The 22618-nt window shown below is 42.6% G+C and overlaps 1 protein-coding gene and 1 long non-coding RNA gene across 2 annotated transcripts in view; both read right to left on the minus strand.

The window, feature by feature from the left end:
- Positions 1-3443: 3443 nt before the first annotated feature.
- On the minus strand, positions 3444-6742 carry LOC117008638. The gene is made up of 2 exons (XR_004420338.1): positions 6098-6742; positions 3444-4321 (listed from the first exon to the last, which is right to left on the minus strand). It is a non-coding gene; the product is annotated as an uncharacterized LOC117008638 (long non-coding RNA).
- Positions 6743-6813: 71 nt separating this feature from the next.
- Positions 6814-22618, minus strand: part of EXT1 (exostosin glycosyltransferase 1) — a 175393-nt gene continuing 159588 nt past the window's right edge. Inside the window, exons 5-11 of the mRNA XM_033068264.2 lie at positions 21756-21888; positions 20294-20412; positions 19487-19582; positions 16475-16564; positions 12649-12809; positions 11476-11647; positions 6814-8957 (exon numbers count right to left, since the gene is read on the minus strand). Coding sequence (XP_032924155.1) covers positions 8772-8957; positions 11476-11647; positions 12649-12809; positions 16475-16564; positions 19487-19582; positions 20294-20412; positions 21756-21888 — 957 coding nt within the window. The 3' untranslated portion in view covers positions 6814-8771. The remainder of the gene's footprint in view (positions 8958-11475; positions 11648-12648; positions 12810-16474; positions 16565-19486; positions 19583-20293; positions 20413-21755; positions 21889-22618) is intronic.

The following is a 22618-nucleotide window of genomic DNA, read 5'->3' on the forward strand; positions in this document are numbered from 1 at the left end:
GATTTCCAAGACATTAAAAATATTCCTAATGTAGTCACTGACTGGCATCAACATACTGTTCTAACTGCCTGTTTCAGGGAAAGCAGAGGACTCTATTTTCCTGGCAGCCTTTCACAAGGTGGTGTTGTAAAGGTGCTTTGTTATCTAACAGCACCAAGACATCACTGGATAAATGGTATTTTCACTTCTTGCTTTGAAAGTCTAATTCTGCCCTTTCTTGGGCTGAAAACAATCCATTGTCTTCAACACAAACAAGAGGGATTTACAACAATCAAAGCAGGAGGAAAATCCACCTTTTTTTCCTGATACATTGACCTCTATTACTGTTTTAAATTCTTGGTTTTCAAATACAGCTTCAGGTACTCTTAACTTGTCCATTTTCATACTGTCTTCCCAGCTCCCAGATGCTCCATCAGTGGTAGCAATAGTGTGGATATGACATCATGCACACCTTATCTACTGCATTGTACAGCTCCACAGAAATTTAGGTGATGAGACTGCAAAACGGGGCAGATTTTCAGAAAAAGACCCAGCCTAGTATCCACATAGCAGAGCATTGTGGAACTAAAAGCTGAACATTTTGAAACATGTGACTATAGTTACTGCAGGTATCTCTCCAAGTCAAGATGGTCTAAATGAACTAGATGATCTTTAATGTGTCTTCCAAACCATTCTATGATTCTGTGAAGATATCCTAACAGATCCTGAATTCTTCCTAAAAATGGAAGACCTTTTCAGTCATCTACAGGGCAACTAAATGAAACCCTCCCTGAGGCTGCCACAGACCTCAGGATGCCTAATACAAGGAGGAACTGACTGTGGATCTATTTCAGAAACAAAGAAAACTCAAAATGTGTCTCTCAGGTGCCAGCAACTGATTTTTGGTGGTTTTGTGGCTGTGAATGGGAGCTGATTCTGTGTAGAGGGGAAGGGATGAACTTGAGGGAAAATATTTCACAGGTTCAGAATTCTCATTTCTGCTGCAACTTTGAGAAAGTCATTTATCTTTTTCTGGTTTTTTGTTCATTGCTGGGTTTTTTTTTTTTTTCAGTATTATCTCAGCAGTTTGTGTTAACACTACATTCTTCTTGCAAAATCTCAGAAATTACTTATGTTTTCTGGAAAGAAACACAACTGTTCCTTAATTTGCTTCACCACCACCAGCAAGATAGTAGTTAATTACAGAAAGGAGACAGGTAAGAGCTCAAGCTGCACAGAGCAGCCACTGCAGCATGGAGCACCCATCCAGCCTTAATGTGCAATAGAAATGCAGGTGACGTGCAAATTCAGCTTCCCAGGGCTAGCAGTACCTGGAGCTGGCAGCTCATAAAACCTGCACACAGCCCTGGAAGCCATGCAGGGAAATGAAGTGTGGAATAAACCATATCATGCAGTGACTAGAATGTCACCTCACACTGCTCAAAATCTTGAGTAAAATCTGTTTCTCTCCGATAACATTGTGGATACGATTAGCTAACAGCTTTAGAAAGGGAAAGCAGACACTTGTTTCTTTTCTCTCTGCTAATCTATTAAAAAAGGAAAATAAAATAAGGCGGTGATCAGCGCCAACTCTCTTATCTACCTCCATTCAAGTGACAGCACAATGGGCTTCAGTGAGGTTGTTCAAAAAAGCTCTCCAGAGTGCATTCAAAGTTGAACTGATTATGTGCTAAATGTTTTGGGGCAGATCCTCACTTCATGTAAGGAAGCAAGGTCCCAGGGACTTCGCAGACCTGGCTTTGGTGTATTCCAGCTAAGAATAGTTTTCATTCCCAACGTGGCAGGCTAGCAGGCAAAACTGACACCAGCGTGGGATTTCCTCAACATGCCAACACAAAGATCTCCAGTGGAGCTTCTTCTTCCTTTATGGACCACTTTTCTATGCAGCAGAGATGAAGTGGGCACAAGTCTCCAAGGATCCTACTCACCTGACTGGTTTTGGATTTGATCTCCTCTGCAGGTTACTGAGGAGGTCACTGCGACAGCAGGGGTTTGGTTGAGGTCAACCCTGCACTTCTGAGGTGACTGTGCTTTGGTTCACATCACAGGGCCACACTGGAGCACACCAACTGGACCCTTTTCAGATGAAATAAAGCTGCAAGGGACAGATGTGGACCTCACACACTCCATCCCCACATTTAAATCCCCACCTCCGAGGTAAATATAGCATAAAAGTCAGGTTTCAGATGACAGCTCTACACCACTCAGTTCACGGTGAATGCCAATGGAGAGTGGCTTCTACAGGTGTAGCTACTTGCATTTAATCAAATGAATTCCACCACAAGCTGTTTTGTATAAATAACATAGCAAAACCACAGAATTCAAGCGCTGAAGCAGTGTTGTCAGATAATTTTCAGGGAAACATTTTGTATTCGTTTTCTGGCAGGGAGAACCCCATAGCCAGTATCAAACACCAGTGACTGCTGGAACACTGTTTTGAAGGAATCTGTAGTGGCACTGAAAAGCAGAAGAGCAGAACTCACATCTTTGAACCTCCTCCCAAGATATTCCAGTGTTCCATGACTGGCAGACCAGATGGGTTGACAGTATAAGGACCTCTTCATGCCCTGGCAGTCTGAATCCCAGAGGGGGTGAGGTAAGCATGAACATCTCTGATGGGAGCAAACACTAAGCCCTGAAATGTACAGGCCATGGTTCTGGGCCCACTGGTGTTATCAGGAGCTTTCCCAGTGTGGGATTCTCCCGACCAGATGTTGGCATCTGTGCTGCAGATCCTGCAATCAGTGTGCTTGTACCATCAGAAGAGAGAAACCAGCATATGTGAGGCACAACTCATCTCAGGCTAAAGCCCATGTCTGAAAAAGTGAGGAGAATAATCCCCAGCAGTTCTTGTGTTTCCCCAGCTATGCAGGGAGACAGCAAGGCCAAGCTCTGACAGAGAGGATGCTCTGAACACACAGAGAGTCAAGTGGGCTGAATGCAAACCCCTGTGACTGTGACAGGCTTCTGATACCCCCGAACAATAAATATGGGTCATAAATAAATATATATTTAGCGTGCAGGGATCAGTTTTCAAAGGCCTCCAAGCTGGTGGAGTGATTATTTTTGCACATACACATTACAGTGACTCCTTCTGTAAGTCACCTTTCCTACCAGTGACTGTGCCACAGTGCAGGGATACTGTCCTGCTTTACACAAGAGACACAGACCAAAAGTTCAGCCCTCAGGTGAGACAGCAAACACCTGTCAGTGCTGCTGGATTAGGACACTGTGTACATGCTACACCACTTTTGTCAATGCAACAGAGACACAGGATATATATACAGAGCCAATGCTCAGTTCAGGCTGAGGAGAAAGCAGATAAAGAGCCTTTCATTTAACTACCCCAGACTTGAGACAGATGGCAATTTTGCTCCCAAATTTGCCTTCTCAAGAACCAAAGCAAGATTTGTTATTCTACCTTAAAAATAAAAACACACTACAACAGAAATGTACGTCCTTTATTAACAACTTTTCAAAATAAATCTGAAGAAAAAAAGTCTTTGGTGACACTATCTATAAAACCAACCTATCTTAGATGGTAAACCTATGATGGTATACAGGTTAATGAAGTAAACCAAATTATATGGCTTTTAAATTTCTCATTCTCTCTTTTTCTCTCACTCACACAGTTGCTTTAGGTTTAATTGCACCATGTTGTCAATAGTCAAACAAAGAAGGAGAAACACTTTAAAAAAGATGTGGCAGCACTATGAAAACATTGGTAATGCATTAGAAAAATTTTCTCAAAAATGTACATTTTATACAAAATAAGATTGTATTTTTGTTTGCTTTTTTGCTTTACATTTGCCGACCTAAGAATTCCCATTTCAGGTTTCCATTCTCATAAGCCAAACACTATACATATTATCTCTCAAAATAAATATACAGAATTATGTACAAGGTCGCAAGGCCCATTGGATCATCACTAACCCACTGTGAAATAATCACTAAAAACATTGTGAAAGAGTGGAGGCAGCATCTCAAAGCATCTGATGAGTCCTACACCCCCTCCCCCCCAGTTTAACCCCTGCCTAATTTAACTCCCTCTAATTTAATTCCAACTAAAAAAATGTATGTGAAGACAGTTAAAATAGTGGTATAAAGGCCAGCTTGACTTAGTTTTAAACAAGGGTGAGATGTACAAAATTTTGGAAGATGCAATTTTATTTCCAGCAGACACCAGCTAAGACCCTGCATGGGGCAGGTCCCTTCTTGGAAGACCACAGGTCCATCCCGTGAAATCCCGCTAACGCCCAGGGAAATGGCTCTGTCAGGCTGATGCCCTTGAAGGCCACGTTTCCAGAACAGACATCAGAGCCTGCCCAGGAATAGGAAAAAAAAAAGAACAATTAAGAGCAAACAACCAAACCACCCTCTGTTGTAAGAGGATATTTAAGTGGAGGAATTAATGAACTGTTGTCAATAGGTAACAGATATTATGGCAAACATTGGGTATTCTTTTAGTTTCAGTAGGGAAGTGCAAAAGAGACAGCATTTTACACTGGGTATGTATAGATTTTTTTAAAAATCTGAGTCTACATCTAGCTCTTTTTTCATTGCTTCAAATGATGACTTCCATTCTCCAAATGACATCTTTTGGTAAATGAGCTATTGTAAAAGGCGTTCACTGGTGAAACATTAATTTCTTTGCCAAAATTGGCTCTAAAAGACAAATTGCAACCTGAAATTGATCAAATTCATGATGTTTTCCAACGGAAAAGATCAAAAGGCTCAACAGCCATGCATTAGCACACCAGTGTGTTCATTATGAATTTTATTACAAAGCTTTAACATTCACATCTAGAAAAAGGTATGGTAATAATTAGAGATTCTCACAAAATAGAAAGAGGGCAAATCAAATCTTGTGCAGGCCCAAGGGACTGCAAGGAGTGCCAGGCACTTTCTAACTTGGATATTTGCCCCTATTTTTGTGTCGCATTTTTCTCACGAAACCTTTCTCCAGCAATAGATCTCATTCAAATTATAACTGGGAAGGGTTTCTTTTTTTTTTTTTTCTTTCCTTTAATAAATTCAATTAAAAATTCATCAGTTCTCCCAAACTCTAATCCCTACTTCTATTCTGTTTTAATGGCATGGATCTATTCACATTCATCCACCCATCTCACCCCTGATTAAATTAAGGTCAGTAACCTTTACAAAAGGCCACATGCGTAACACTCAGTCAAGTCATCAGGCATTCAAGTACCTGTAAAATAAAGGCTAACATAGCCTGCTGTTAATGAAAAATAATAATAAAAAAAACTACAAAAGGAGCAACAAGGAATGAACCTTGTTTCAGCACCATCTGAATTGGGAGAGGAGGAAAAAAAAAATAAAGAGCCACTAACTTGCACCTAGGACATGACAAGAGAGTGATTCCATTCACTAAGGAAACAATACAGCTCTGTCCAACACAGGTAGGCATGGGAGGCTTTGCTGGCTGTCCTTAGGAGCACTGGATGGCCACAGTGAGTGTAACAGAGAGTGTCTGAGCTGGGTCTGTGTCCAGCTTTCCCCCGGGCCCTGGGGCTGTGGACACGCGGACCGACACAGCTCTCGAGACCGGCCGGCAGGGACATTCTTTCCCAGCAAGACGGCTACACCCGGGTAACGCACGGCAAAGAGAAACACTCCTACCTATCCACATCCCTTCTGGAGCTAAGCCTTCCATTGTTACTTGTTTAATTAGCAATCAGTAAACACATTGAGAGTGAGCTTTAGCACAGTCTCTTTCAGCCACCCCAAAAAGTGACGATAACAGAATGTCAAACAGCTTAAAAGTTTGGCCTGACTTGCCGCCCTCCAGAAATAGTTACTCCCTTTCTAACTGAAACTCCAACCCATGTGCCCCCAAATGGCATTTGCTAAAACCCAAGCAGCATTGTAATTTTGTTTTAGTGCAGGTTCCTCTTGCTGGCTACAGGCAAGCGACTGCTTCCCAGAGGTGCAGATGCTCCTGTGGACATGGGTGCTCACTGTCCTGCACATGGTACATGAGCAAAACATGAGCTCTGCAAACCTCATTCAGTGTTTGGCACATTCTCCAAAAAGTGAGTCTAAGGAGAAGGTCTACTCCAGTCCTTGAAGGAGCTACCTGGTCTCCAAGTCATGGGAGCCACTGAGCCATTCGCTCTGGAAAATCAAATCACTGGATTTCACCTTCCAAGCAGATCACCAAACACAGACCTGAGAGCACAGGAAAGTGAGGTTCAGATTCTTACAAGATGTGGGTAGCTCAATTACCAGCTTACCTGAACATAGACTGAAATATATCCTGCTTCCCTTCCCTCCCTGATCTTGCCTACCTATGGCTGCTTCTTTACATTTCTCTCCACAGGCTGATTTAACTCTTTAAAATGGTATGAGAAAAATCCAGTAAATCCTTGGGCAGTTTTCCATGAGTTTAGAGAGCTGAATGGGCTCACAGAAGCATCTGGTGGCCACCACCATGGCAGAAGGTGGCAGGTGAGACTGCATGGCCAGGGACTGGGGAGGGCAACAGGAATTGAGGGAAAAGTGGCACCTCCTCCTTTCAGCAGCTTAAGTCACTAGCTGCAGTCTCACATTTTGGCAGATTCCTTTAAAGATTTGGTTCAGATTTACTAGGGCATGTAGTGATAGGACAAGGGGTAATGGTTTTAAACTCAAATAAGGTAGATTTAGATCAGATACTAGGAAGAAATTCTTTGCTGTGAGGGTGGTGAGGCACTGGAACAGGTTGCCCAGAACATGCTGGAGATGTCCAAGGCCAGGCTGGATGGGGCTCTGAGCAACCACGTCTAGTGGACGATGTCCCTGCCCGTGGCAGGGGGGGTTGGAACTAGATGATTTTCACGATCCCTTCCAACCCAAACCATTCTATGATTCTAAAACAAAATGTCAGAAACGTAATGGTCCTGTCCTAACTCAATGTGCTCTGTTCAAATATTGCAATACATATGCAAAGCAAAGCACTCTCCGCAAGACCTTACATGTAGGTTGCATTCAACATTTAGTAACATGTACTTTTCATTTTTACAGCAACTTTCTGTTTAAGGATAATGATCTTAGTAGTAAGAGAAATTATCTAAGCTTCACAGCATTCTCTCTGCAACCAGTAACTCAGTTTTACAAAGAGGAGACTGAGGCATGCCCTGGTTATGCAAATTGCTTAAAGCTGCATATTATATTGGTGCCTGAGCCTGAATAAAACAGGTGGTCATTCTGGTCCAATTACTCTTCATCCCTCCTAGATGGGACTGGAAGTGACTGAAGAGTCACTACTCTTCATCCCTGCTACCAGATTGCCCGCTTACAAAGAAGTGAGGTATAGAAAGGCTTGCTGGTCTTCAGGGCATCAGCACTAAACCCTCTTGCTGAGACTTAACAGAGCTCCTCTTGGGGTGGCGATAATTACAGAGCACCCCAACATGTGAGAGTTTGAAATATTTTTAAAGTGCTTATTTTCTTAGCAAACTGGAATGGCATCGTTCTGACCCAAATCACTGCTTCTATTTTCATTCTTCATGTAAAGAAACACATAAATAAGCAAAGGATTACAAAGAAATAAACAACTGGAGTATTTCAAAAAATATTTATCTTTGAAATGCTAAAACCATTTTGGAGCATGAGCAGCACTTGTCTTTCAGAACCAGGTTTTTTGTGTGAGTTACCCTGCCCTAAGCCTGGGAACACACCACTGCTGCCAGGACCCAGTGTCTGACCATATGCTTTACTTTAGGTGTCAGACCTCCATGGGGGAATTTCTCTATGTATTTGCACTTCCAGGAAAAGAAAAAAAAAGGAAGAAAAAAAAAAAAAAGGAAGCCTGTGAACCTGTGCTTGGATTTCAAACAAGTCAGTTATAGGCCAAATTCCTGCACTGCAAGCACCAACATGTTTTCTTGCTTTCTGTCAACACTCCTTTCACCCACAGAAGGAAGCTACTTCTGGATGTTCAGCTGCCAAGTGGCACCACTGCCTGCAGCAGGGACTTGCACAGGCTCTGGGTGTCCCACAGGACCACCATGGCAGCCGTGCCCACTGCCCTGGGGTGCTCTGTCATCCATGGGCAGGGACACTCGGGATGTGCCTCTGTGAGCACAGCACACAGCCCTGCTGTGCATGGGTGCTGTGCTCCTCCACAGTAATGCTCCTCTCTCCCTTCAAGGCAAGGCTGATTGCCTTTAAAATAGAGCTCCCCAACCAGAAGGATCTACCCTCTCATTTGGTTCCTTGGTGGTTCTCCAGTTTTCCAGCTGTCCAAAGGAGTTTAGCCATAGGGACTGCTACTGGTCTGGGGAAAACAGGAAAAAAAAGTCGGTAGTAAATGAGAAATATTAATACTTCAGCTCTGTCCTGTTTGTGCTCAGTTTGTTTCTGGACCTGTTGCATTTTCTCCCAATGAGATTCCAGCGTTTAGCTGTGCAGGGAGAAAGGAATGAAAATTGCATTGACAATCAAATGCATAAAAGAAAGAAATGGCAGCTCTGAAATATTCACAACCAACACAATTTTGATTAAAGAAAGAACTCTGTTTTTAATAGTTTTTTTTTTTTATCATTAAAAAAGTTTAAACCTGCATAGCAATCATTTCAAAAATAATTATTTAATGTTCCATAATGAAACTGTACACGACCTAGTCTCAGGGACAGCAGCCTGCCGGCGGTGGCGCAGTCCGGAGCGGCGGCCCCTGCACCGGGACGCGCTGGCGGGGTCGGCGCTCGCTGCCGGCCGCACAGTCCGGCTCCCACACGGGCGAGGGCGGCTCGGCCCCCTCAGCAGCGTCCTCAGAGGCGTTCAATGTCTCGGTACTTCTTCCTCAGGATGGAGACCTGGTCTTTAAAGAGGACAGGGTCGAGCCTCATCTGCGAGTGGATCAGCGGCATATAGCCAAACCAGCTGGCAAAAGTGTTCATGCAGCTCTGCCGCTGGGCAAAGTGGTCGGGGTCGGCCCAGCGCGAGGCCCGGGACGTCTGTGAGGAGAGGAGAGGAGAGCAGAGATCAGAACTGGCCTTGGCACACGGGATGGCAGGAATGGCAGGAGGGGCCAGGCATTCACCATGGTGCCCGGCCGTGCCAGGGCTCGGGGGCACACGGCTCTGGGGCGGCTGGAACCTGCTCGGGGGGCTCAAAGAGGGGGAAGAACACCCTGCCCATAGCAGATCCAGGGCTGCAGAGCTGAGCACCCCTGACTTCCAAACAGAGCAGAGGACAGGGCAGAGTGGAGTTCAACCACGAGCCAGCCTGTGGAACACAACACCCACAAGCGGCCCTCCCAAACCTTGCCAGCACTCCATTTCGCCCTATCCCTCACTCTTCTTCAAGCCCTCCAGCTATTTCAGAGATACAACAAGTTATTAAAAACCACCAGGAATAAAAAGAAATACACTGCTTTCCAGCAGAGGTGCAGACCCAAGCCCAGGTCAGTTACTGCCCATGGTCTTCAGCCATAGGAGAAAAACAATTATTCAGGGTCAAACCTGAACTTTTGCAGTTCAGATCTGCAGAAATCGATACACAAGTAATTTCAACCAGACTGTAACTGAGTAGATGTCCTTATGTGCTTGGCATTACTCATGTGTAGGTGCCCTGCAGTGAAAAGCAAGGTGCTTCCAGGAATCCCACAGGCCAAGTCCAGCACATCGAACAGCACTGTCTCAGAGACAAAAATTGAACTGAAGTCCCACACTACATCATATTGAACTCTGACCCAAGGAAAACACCATGGTGTTTGACTGCATACATGCAGAAAATTCTGGATATGATTTTCCAGAGTTCAGGGCAGTTGTAATCCCTGTGAAAGTCTATTGAAACTCAGCAGCTCTGGAAAAAAAAGGCCCTAGCAGCTTTAAAGCTGCTATTATTCTTTGTCTGCACCCAAAGAACATTTATAGACCTAAGAAAACTATTATTTAAGATAAAGTATGAATATTGAGAACCTAGAGGTTTTTTTGTGCCACTTCCCATGCATCTCTCTACAGCATTTATGTTTCCACTATACTTTAAAAATAAATATAAATTCATAAAGTCAAAGGATGTAAATTAAAACATGAAGAAACAGATAAAGTCAGGGACTTGCCAAATGACTGTGGTACCAGACTTGATCTTGGTCCAAGGCCTGTCCGGTTTAGCTCAAGTGGTAGGTTATAATGTGCATTGATTATAGCCTCCTGATTTTACAGAGCCACTAAAGAGCAAGTAAAAGCTTGCTGCTAGAGGATTATAGCAGATATTTTGGCCATTAACACTGAATTTCCATTTGACTATTAATCTCTGTCACAACACTGAGGTTATGGTAATTTTTTATTTGTCTTTCAAGGAATTATGAACATGGTCCATTACATTTCCAAAAGCTGCAGGAACAACTTGTCTTTAGGAGAGAGTTATAGTTCGTGGCTGACTCGAGTCACCCGTGCTGTGAGATGAAAAATGAATGCTCAGGCTTTGCCAAACAGCCAAAGCACAGCCCTGTGGAGAGGTGAAGCTGAAACTGGAAGCAATAGGTACTTTTCTGGATGGCACCTTCTTGCTCACAGAATGTCTCCTGGGCACCCAGATGAGTCAGAATTCCTGAATGTTACCAATGCTACCAATGCTACCAATACCTCAGGTGCAAGCACAGTACATAGAGATACTGGAGTTTACAAACTGGCATGGCAACTCCCCAGTCAAAGATCCAAGTAATGCTACCAGGAGAAAATGTGAGTGGAAAATCAAGGGCCCTTCTGTCACCTGCCCCCTAATGATCATGGTACTGTTTGCACTGAGGTCACAGACTCTGTGGCAGCACAGATGGAAGGCTGTTCAGGACTCGTACATTTTGCAGGATCTGCTACTCCCTTCATTGTTCTCTCACACAGGGTAGGAGTGTCCCTACACTACCATGTATCCCTGTTACTAGAGTGACTTCTGCAATGACAGAAGGCTTATCCAGCAGCTGGAAGAGGACCTAAAGCAAGCACTTCATGGGTGCAAGTGAGTGATGGCATGACTGGGGGATAAAATGTTCCCTGTGGGGAAAAAATATTTGCATATCACAAATTATCTTTGTCGTGACAGTTCAGTGTCAGTGCTTGAATCACAGTACATAATATAAAATAGCACAGGGACTGCCTGGTACATTATATTAATTAATAATAATAATAATAAATAGAAAATCCTTCTAGCATTTACTTAAGCTTCTAGCATTCCATAACTAGGTCTTGGGTCTAGAATACTTAGTTAGAAAATCAGTCACCACAATCATCAGTTCCAGGAGTTTGGGACCACCATGTCAGAAAACTATGAATGGAAGCAGCATCCACAGTAGATGTTTGCCATTTTTCCTTTTTTTACACTATAATAAGCATATCTAAAGTCCATTTACAGTTCTAAAACTAAAAACCGCAAAAATATTTGACAGAATTGTATCAGTCAGTAAGCCTAACCTAGAAGTGAACCTGTTACATTATCAATACATCCCAACTGCTAAAACATACTGTGATTACATACCTGTCCCATCATGGTCTCCTTGTACTGTTTTTTCTGTGTTACTTTGATTGGAGGCAATTTTGTCACGGCTGACACCAAAAAATTCATTAGAATGTCCTCACAATTGGCCAGTTGGTCCACCATATTCTTTAGGCTGGCAGGCAGGTAATGAGTGTACAGGTAGTGATAATATCTGAAAACCAACAGCAGTGTTATTAATACAAGTCACTGAGTTTACAGCTATCCAGGATATTTCTATCTCAGTTAATACCCAAGTTTTGTACTCAACTCCCAAGACAGCACCTCCTTTCTTTGGTCTCACCCTCCAGCAAGAAAGAAAACAAATCAGTTTCTCATCGAGACAGTAAACAGTGCTAAAGGAGAAAGAGAACATACGATTTTTTTGCAGCCAGGTTGAGAGAAACAATGTGGGCCTAAGTATGAAGATTATAGACAAGTAGGAAGGAGAGCCCCACAGTGCTACAATGTGATTAGATAACACTGATGATTTAATCCTCTGTATTTTCTTTCCAAACTGTTCAGTTGGAAAGAACTCTTATTAAAACTGCCCTACTACTGTTCTTATTGTTAAAATTATTCTCCTTTGGGTCTATATCATCCCCTGTAGCCTGTCTTCTCCTTTGTGGGGGTGTGGATTAGAGACTCCAGAATTTTCTTTTCCTTTAAACATAGGGAGCACTTTGGTCTGCTGAAGTTCTAATAACATAGGTTTTCTCCAACATGCTGCAATGTGTTGAGCTGCCACATGCCCATTGTACTACATTTCTAGAATAGCCATAAGACTTTGCAGTCTGCAGCTGTCAGCCAACACATACCCAGAGCTGGTCTGGAAGTAACCTCCTTTCTGCTATGCTACAGGCCATTCAGCCAAGCAGCTTAATGAATTCGGGAACTCTTTGAAGTGTGTAATTCCTGATGTTAAAAAGAGCAGTCTGACTGCCTCAAAACACAAGTGACTTCAAAGAGACCCAACAAGTGCAATAATGATTACCAGATCCCCAGAGCTAAACCAAGAACTTAAATTATTGCCCCATAAAAAGTAGACCCACTTACTATCTTTCCATTTTTTCCCCTCCCCGGAAGAATGTTCTTCACACCCCACCCCCACCCCCACCCCCTCTTTACTATTTTGTTTCATACAGAAGAAGGATAGCAGATGCTCTGGATTCTTACTTGTGGTAAATAGCAGCTCCTGTCAATACCATGGAATAGTCATTAGTCCATTTGGAGGTATACCCCCACCTTTCCTTAGTGTTGTCCCAGAAGTGACTGCGTGCAGGATACCCTACAATCCTCTCTGGAAAGCTCTGCCAAACTGTAAAGGCAAAATCCACCTGTGGACAAAGGTACAGGTCAAACGAATACTGAAACTGTTTCAACAAATGTCAACAAAATAAAATACTACCTTGCCACTAATTCGCAATTCAAAATCTTGGAACTGTTGCAAAACAGTAATTCTGTGTATTCATCAGTAAATTAAACTGACTGCTTGACATTTTGCCCTATAATTATGCACATTTTAATGGTTCCTGTTAAAGGGAGTCTAGAGCATCACAGTATTACATTAACATTTTCAAGCTTGCCCTTTACATATCAAACCTTTTCAAGTTACAGAAAGAATGGGTGTAGGTGCATGTATTTACACCTCGATGCAACACCAAGCGGTAATAGCCATGTGGTAAACTGAAATTTTTGTGCATCGCATTTACCATTTTATCACTGTTAACACAGAGTTTGGAAAATCAGGAGTCAAACACTTTAAATGGTAAAGGTGGCTCAGTGAGAATAAAACAGCCAGTCAATGTGGAGTCCTTTTATATTTTCTAACTGTTTTAAGCCTTCTGAAGACCATGCCAGTCATACTTTCAAGACTGTCAATATGACCAAAAAGGTTGAACATATAGCTTAATAAAAAGGAAGATAAAAATTCCCATTTATTTAAATGGCATAAGGAGCCTAAACTTGCAGAAAAATGCGTTATATTGTATGAGCCATAGGAGCATGTCAAATGCTGCCGATGGCACTTTTTTATTTTATTGCCTTGCTGTAATTATTTTAATAACTCAAATCTCATAAAATTGTGAAGTGACAGGATGCTGCTACCCCATGACCCTACCGAACAAAATCTAGTGATATTAGGAAAGGGATGATCAGGGTAGTTAGCAAAAGGATGGTCAGCATTGTATTTGAGAAGAATTTGGTTAAAATACATATGGAAAGACTTTATCAATTTTATCAATTTATTTTTGGCAGTCCCTCCCCTTCAACTTAGATTTTGGAGCTCAAGCTAGACTGAAATTTTATAAGAGTTATACACAATTCTAATTGTCTTAGTCAAGCCCAAAAAAGAGAGGGCTTTGTTTCTGCACTGCACACTAGGTTTCCCTCAGTACCAGAGGGACCTAAAACTTTGCTCAAAAATGTTTGAAAAGCCTTCCAAGAATGCAGTCAAAGTTAAGGGTATAAAGGTTAGATAAAGAATAGTTGCTCTGAGAACAGTCCCATTTTGTGTTGATTACTGTCAGACTTCTCACATTTACAAGTACTCTTATGAAACAGAAGAGTCGCACATGGGCTGAAATACAAAGTTAGAGCCTGGTTATTTTCTTTAAAGTTATTTCAAGGAATCTGAGGCCAACCAGAAAGACAATGTGCACAAGCCAGTGCACCGTTGTGATAGCTCTGATCTCATCCAAATCAATACCACATGAAAGAACTGAAGGGTTTTTTTCCCTATAAAGGCCTTTCCCATAAAACGTGACATCTGTTTTCTTTAGAGAAGCCTGAGAATCTCAAACTTATATCAATAATAAAATTGCTGCATCCAGTGCCCTCTCGTGTGCTTTCAACTATCTGCCCTTGCACTAGGGAGATGCACTAAAGTAACCACTCTAAGAGACTCCCTATATTAAAAAAGCCCCTCAGGTCTCACCCTAAGTAATTTCCAGCAGCACTGCCACTCTTCAGCTGATCACCAGGAAAATCCAACCAAGCTAGCAGTCTCTTAAACCTCTGGATCCTGACCCATGCTGATTTCTAATGACTTTCCAGGCACACAGCCCTCTGTATGTGCTGTTCTGTTGAGAATGGAAAACCTGTACTACTCCAGGGTCAGAGAGTCCAGAGGATGTGCCTGGTAACTGCTGCTCTCAATGGGAATGTGATTGTCCTTGACCACGTTTCTAAATTGCCTTTTCTGGGCCTTGTAGCTGTGCCACCACAACCCTCCATGAGCAGGTAGTTTCAAAGGAAATGTCACATCACATTTGTGTAAGCTGTATCATGGGGGAAGTGAAGCAACAGAGAGGTCTCTCAGCTCTTCATGGGGAGCCACCAAGCAGAGCTGCTGGTGCTGGCACCCTGGCAGACATGCTGGTGCTGCAAGGTGGGCTCTAGCAAGAGCTGGCCAGCTGGTCCTGTCTGCAGCACAGGGACCGGGGGCTCGTACAGCACATACCCACTGCGCAAACACACAGGCAGCTGCAAGTTGCTCACAGGAGCAACAAAGAAAACAAAGCAAAGCAACAAAGCCACAAAGAAAAGTGTAGGTTGTCTCACACAACAAGTATTTGTGCTTCAAAATGTTTAGGGTGAAACATGGCCAAGTCGAATAAGAAACACTATTCATTTCATATGTGTTCCAAAAGCCTGTATGACTCTGGAGTTTGGAGGATGACTAAATACCAGTTAAAACACAGCAAAGCCTCAAATCCTCATGGAATCCACAGGCTGGATTGCTGTAAATACCTCATCAGTGCAATGAAGTCCCTTAGAGGTACTACCATGATCCCCAAGGCAGCCAAGACGGGATGCTTCATCCTGAGCAACAACGTGCTTAGCAAGTCCAGCCCAAGGAGAAATGCCTTTTATTGCTTTGGGGTTTTTTGGGCTGTGCAGGACTTTATACACAAGTGCTTTGGCAGCAGCGATATTCTTCCTCATCTATCAGAAACTACCAAGGTGTAACACTGGTATCAAACAGGTTCAATGTCAGCTATTTCTTTCATTTTTAAAGTGAAAGAAGGCTACCAAGGCTGTTTCTTGAGCAGAATAAACACAGCACAACATCTGAACAGGGAAGAAGAGCAGTTGCAATACCATCCATTTAGAACAAATTCAGTGACATCTTAGGGTATATAGCAGTGACTGAAGACTAATGTTACGCATTTCTTCACTGACATATAAGTAGTGGCAGCATCAGCGAAACATCCCCACCACTGACAGAAATGCATTTTTATGAAGGTGAAGTGGGGAGAGCAGAATGACCATGAACATGGAGAAAAAAAGGCAAAACAAAAGAAAATCGAGTTTTTCAAGCTATTCCCTGGCCATCATTAATAATGTATTTCCCAAATATTACACTCTATATAAACTGTCATTGGTTTCCCTTGTGGTTCTCAGGAAGAGGTTTTAGAAATCAATACTCATCCCAGTTGTAAAAATTGGTTTTCTACAGTATTTTTCTTTTCTTAGTGCTATCTTGCTTTTGGCACAGACACTCGAGCACCTAAACTAGCATATATCACCAATTTTGTGGGCTGACACAATGGAGAAAGAGCATTCTTCAGTGAAATCCTGCACTAGGGTGACAATGCTGTCTTTTGGAGTGATAGCAGTTCCCCTCTGCTGACAAGCCTTCCTTCTCCACCTACACCCTACTGATAACTGGGGGGAGAAGCTACCCCAGTCAGAAAAGTGAGAGCAGAATATTAAAGCTGACTGCTCTTGGCTGCCTACACCCGCCTGCAGCTATGTTACTAAAATAATAAAGAACGGAAGAACCATATGCTAATGATGAGCCAATTAACCAGGGTGAGAAGCTCCTCTGATGGCAGGCAGTGGCAGGGTTGTGAAACAAGTGCAACACGTTAAATCTGAGGAGTGTAGCAGGAAATCTTGTAACATTTGCTCACTGGCAAAGCCAAGAGAAGAGCATATCTGCCATGCTCACGCTGAGCCCAGGAGCCAAGCAGACTCCCAAGACAGCAGAGACCCTTACCTCAGTGGTGGAAAGCACGGTGTCCTCATCCAGGCTCAGCACTGCATCCGTCACTATGTTGTCGTAGGGTAGGAAGCGACTGCTCATAACCTGTGGGTATCCAAGGCAGGAAGGGGAGGAAACAGAAATCATTTGAAGGACTCATTTCCAAGGCAAATACTTAATTTTATTCCTCATTCTTATTTCCTCTTGTCTGAGGTACATGGCATATTTCTGTCTGATGGAAAGGACCCTTCAGCTCAAAAATGAAAGAGTGTCATTTTTATCACCCCAGCGGTCAGCCTACACCTTATATCTGATGAGTAATTTCTGAACAGACCTCCCGCTCTGCAGCAGGCTGCTTTCCTTTAGTGACAAACTGCACTGGTCTGTACTGAAAATTAGATGTACCTACAGCTTCTTTGTGGATGACATTTTCCCTGGTGGCTACAACTGTCCCTCTGCTCTCCTACAGGGTGTGAGGATCAAAGGTAATGAACTCTGAGAAGGACTTTCTTTGCAGCCTTTGTAAGCTTACACAGCAGGGAAACCAAGCAGCCCAGGCTGTGTGTGAAGGATGTAACGCTACCAGGATGGTGCAACATTCTCCATCAGAAAAGGAGAATATGCTGAAGAACCCAAATTGAGCTTTATCTGCATGAAGAATTATATAGGTATGTAGCATTTTAAAAAGTCACATTCTTAAATGGTTTTCCAGTACCTGAAGGGGGCCTGAAAGAAAGATGGAGAGGGACATTTTGTAAGAGCATGTAGTGACAGGACAAGGGGAAATGGATTTAAACTGACAGAGAGTAGGTTTAGATTAGGTATTAGGAAAAAATTCTTTCCTGTGAGGGTGGTGAGACAGGTTGCCCAGATCAACTGTGGATGCCCCATCCCTGGGAGTGTTCAAGGACAGGCTTCACAGGGCTCTGAGGAACCTGGTCTAGTGGGAGGTTTCTTGGTCCATGGCAGGGGGGTCAGCACTAGGTAGTCTTTAAGCCTCTTCCAACTCAGACCATTCTATATATAAAAAACCTATATACAGAATAAGCTTTTTAAAGATATAGCAGGACAGTCTTCAAAGTAATAGGAAATAGATAGGAAAACTGGATCAAAAGGATAACAGCAAGAAATGAAAATCCATATGGTTTCTTTATCAGACTAAATAGCACCTTTTGAGAACTGATGAAGAGTAACAAGGACATAACACAGTTTGTTTCCCTCATCTGCTAGGAAAAATAGCCTGGTTAGTTACTAGTCTTCTTTACCAATATGCTATGCCAAGAAAACACTTCAAAGGTCAAGCCCAGTAAGAGGAATCCACTGTATGGAACAGGGACGTGGAGGAATTTTACACAACCCTCCTAATTAACATGGTCAGTTCTACATTCCCTGCAATCCATTTGGGAAAAAAGTTGGAATCTATGCCTTGATTCAGATTATCTCCACAATCAAGATGTTCATGATGTCTGTGTGGAGAGCACCCCTTCATCACTGTGACAGCCTTGGTCTGGGGAGGCAGGGCTCTGATGAAGAGGGGATCTGGCTGGGGCTGAGGGTTCTGCTTTGCTTACACTAAGACGAAGCAGAGCAAGCAGCCAGCAGGAGACCCATGTTCTCATCCCTAATCTTTTACAGACTGTGCAAAATTTTCAGATAGTACAACAGTCAAGACTTGCCATGTTGGTTTTTTCTATAGCTAAAGTATGGGTGTTAGAATATTTGATTTCAAGGGAAGAGTGAAAGTTTGGTAAAGGCAGATCACTGTGATCAGCTGCACGGAGTATTGGTGCCTGCTAGCAGGCCTTGGCCAAGTTTGGAGATGAAAAGCAGTTCCTTTGTGCAACCTTTGAACTGTGCTGCTCTGCAGGCTTGGTCCAAAAAAACAGCTTTCCACACAAGAAGCCATTTGGCATACGTTGGGATATTAGAGGGAAGAGACTGTCCACTATAAACACACCTTTGTGTACTCAGGAGACTCATTTGTAATCTAAACAGTGCCTGGGGCCAATTTCTACAAACACTATAGAACTGGTCTGAGATTTCTCCTCTATCTCACCTCTGCTAGCTTTACAAAAAGAAAATAAAAAACACCCAGAACATTCAAAAGGATCAGAAATCTCTATAACCTTTCTTGGCCTTGCAGCAATTCTCCTGAAACTGTTTACATGGCTAGCTAATGCCAGAGCCTAATGCCTGCCAACCTTGCAGGGCTCTCTGTCTCTTGTTAAGGTGACAAGGAGAAAAGACCAAAGACAAGATTACAAATTCAAAATAGGATTCTACACGCAAAGCAACCAGAAGTCCCTTCGCCCATGCAGAGCTCTGGAGCCAGCTGACAGAGACTGCAGAGAGGTCCAGAATCTGTTTCAGATTCTAGAAGCAAGAAGTCTTGCATCTCTCAGGCCTGCATTTGGAAAGGAATCATCCACTTCAGTGTGATTTAAAAAAACCTCTTTTCTCATCTGATGGCATCTATTTTGACTTTGTGAAAGTACAAACAAGATGTGTGCTGCACAGCAAGAGATGACATGGTGATTTTGTTCCCACACAAGTGTCCCATGTCCCTTCCTTTTTTGGGCAGCAGTACCTCACAAGGCCTTAAAAGAAGATACTTTTCAAAGGCAAGTTCTCATTTTTAACTTTGCTTTTGAGTCCACAGCTGACCCCCCATGTGACTTCTCAGACTCAGTGAGTGCAGCTGCACCACTACTTTCATGCACCTGCAGAGAGATGGAATCTCCAGCGATGGGGTCAGCACTATCTACTCGCGGGGTCACATTTCAAAAATGGGTCTCACCTGTGAATCTCAGATTCAAGGCATTAATTGTCATGCTGATGATTTCTGAGTGCACAGGGTCCATGAATGAAACACAAATCTGTAACTAAGCTGGTACAAAAGGCCAAGAAATAGAAGGGAGCTCTCATTTTGTTGGGAACTACAAAGCTTTCACCAAAGCCACTGGAAAAATAAATTCTTGTCCCATCAGAGAATGCAGGCAACCTTTTACCATGCTCCTCTCCACCTACCTTGCTTTCTCCTTCAATGACTATGACAGGCACAGAAGTGGCAGGCCAGCGGTGTTTGGCTGGGAGGGGTTTATCACAATTCCATAAAACAATAATCTGAAAGAGAATATTGATCAAAGACCTTTGTGGCAATGCAGTCCATATTCTAAGGTCTCAGATATCCAGAAAGACATATTAAATTCAAGTTAGGAATTTCAAAATCAAAAGCAGTGAAAAAAATCTGCATAAAAATAGCACTTCCTACATTGCTTTCACCCAAGCTGATCACTTATAATATACATCCTTTCAGACAAATAAAGGTTGGACAGGAACTTGGGAAGTCTCTGTCTCAGCCAAATGATGCAGATGTGACTGATTTACTGTGGCTCTCATTAAAGGCAAAACCACTTGTGACACTCCATTGCAAGAGGATGCTCCTACTGAACTCCCCAGGTTTTTTTGAGAGAAACCAAAATCCTAGCACTGATAAGATTAAAAGTCACAGTGGGAGGAAGGAAGATCATGTAACAGATCTTGAGGCACAGACATCCTTGTGCAGTTTGCAGCACACACAATGCTGATCTTTAAAGTGCACTCATTATTTTACCTGTCTCATGTAACAATGGGTTTAATTACTATCCGTATTCCACTCCCATTATATTCAGAATTTTTATTTCCCATGCATGTAGGTCAGACAGTAGAAATCTCAGACGGAAGAAACATCAGAATTGAAACAGAAGGTTGAAACAGGGCTGAGTCACTAGGCTCTGCATTCCTGGCAGAGTGGTTTGTCTCCACTGTGACTGACAGCCAAACAGTGCTGCTTACCTGTGCACAGTACTGGGACTTGGCTACAGCAACCAGGAGTTTCAGCACAGGCTGAGATTGGGAAACCAGGGGAGTTACTGCGTGGATAACGGCAGTGAATGTGGAAAGAGGCTTCAGACCTGAAATGAAGAGAGACGTGTTCAGTAAAGACAAAATCACCCCAGTTACTACAGATTAAAGGACTTCAGGGATGGAAAAAACAATCTGCATTTAATGCAAACCTTGCCAGGTTTTTTTAGGTCATCTCCCTTCCTCTCAGATACCAGATGCTTCAGAGGAGATCACACTTCCCTTAACTCCCACTCTGCGCCTTTAACTTCCACTCTGAAATACTGGACTCCAAGACAATTATTTCCTTTTCTTACTCACTGTTTCCACAGATGTCCTGTAATCTCTTTCTTTCATCCAGTTTGTCCCACAATATTGACATCTAGTTTGTTCAGCCAAAAGTCTTTCTTGACACAGGCTCTGTTTTGCTGCCTGGCTCTGGATACTTGATGTTTTTTACAGATTATCTCCACAAATTCCAGAAGTTTATTCATTTTCCCCAATTCCATTCATAATCCTGTCAGATTTTTGCTGTCTCTGGGTTGATTCCTATCCACATGCATCTTCAATTACATCCTGAGCTGATAATTCTGCTTGCTTCTTTGCCTTCCATTTTTAAATTTTTGTCTTGCTATGATTTCCCTTTTTGCCTGGAATAACATATCCTACTGGCATCTACCCTTCATTACTGCTCTCAGCCTCATCTAAACTCATTAGTGTGGGGTCATAGCAGTTTTTCATCAGAATTACCACAGAAATCTTCTTCTCCCTTTTTTAACACAGTAACTGTCAATTTTTAGCAGGTGAGCAGTACAGATCCACACAAGTGGGATGGCATAGGCTGAGCCAAAAGTAGCAGCAGTCTGGTAAGCAGGATCCCTTCAGCCTGGAGGCACATTTCCCTGCAGAACTCATTGTTCAAGCTCTGCTTGAGGAAAAAGCCATGAACCTAAGCTCTATTCTTTCCTTCTAGTGGGATCCATATGAAGACACATAGCATGCAGAGTAAATCCATACATTTGTACACTCCAGTATAAAGTGTCATGGGTAAATTACCACTTTTCCCATTTGCCAAGCACAAATAAACAAAGAAAGGAAAAAGCTATTTCTCTTATGTCCCCTCAGGCCCTGAATGGGTCACCAACTCAGGCATTAATTACCAGCAACTGGAAAGTATGAAGGAACACAGATTTTTTTTAAACAATCTTTGCAAGCAAGAGGCACATGATGCATGTTGATGAGTCAGAGATGTTCCAGTCTACAGTGGGCAGCAAAGATTGAGGCAGGATAAATGAAAGGCATCATTAACTAGAAATGAATGGTAAGCCACTTGGCACATGCTACTCAAAGACAAAACTTCAATATTCCACTAGAAATTCCAGATGCTACTACGTTACAGCAAAGATTCACTCACCAAGATTAGCATAGTAGTAAGGAAAATCTCCCAGATATGAGGAATACTGTGGCAGTACAAATAACCCTCCAGGATGTTTGTTCCATATTAAGCTGTTACGTGATATGTGCTTAAATATTCTGTCCTGAATAATCTGGAAAACAAGAGAAGTAATGATTTTTAAATATACTGCCATAGTCACTGGTAGAAGCTTCAGGGACTTCAGCTGACTGGAATCATCACCCATTTTGCAAAAAGTTGAGGCACACAAATTAGTAGACACTCCTCCTTGATCTCTCTTAAAAGGACTCAGAACCTGCACATTCTGACACTACTTCAGCAGTCCAGGCTTTGTGCCATAGATTTTAGAGTACCTCATTAGTCTCTCTGGACATGGAGACCATACAATTTATTGCATTTTATATTTCAAGTCAAATATTTTGCCTATTTGAGTACCTTAGCAGTTGTAAGCCTGATTAGTTCATTGTCAGCTTTACTATCCAGAACTCACAGAACATAATTATTTGAAGATGGCATTAAAAAGCCAGGTAATATTAGGAGATAATGAGAGTATTCAAAACCAAAAAGACTTTCAGCAAATCAAGCTGCACTAATTATTTTTTTTCTTAATTATAAAGGGATATTAGCATTCAGATACATCACTGATTCCACATCTCAGTTCTGTAACAGTTCCTCATTGGATGAAACAGATCTTTTCACAACTACTGTCTGACTGGCCACATCTAGGCCAAAACCAGAGATTCCTAGATTTTTAAAATCAGAACAGATTGCTAGGTCATCTACTTTAGCATCTAGAATACCACAAGCAAAAACAGAAAAAAGATACCAGGCCATACAATCGGTACGTATTATGAAATTACAGT

The sequence above is a fragment of the Catharus ustulatus genome, chromosome 1, assembly GCF_009819885.2.
Source record: "Catharus ustulatus isolate bCatUst1 chromosome 1, bCatUst1.pri.v2, whole genome shotgun sequence".
Lineage (NCBI taxonomy): Eukaryota > Metazoa > Chordata > Aves > Passeriformes > Turdidae > Catharus > Catharus ustulatus.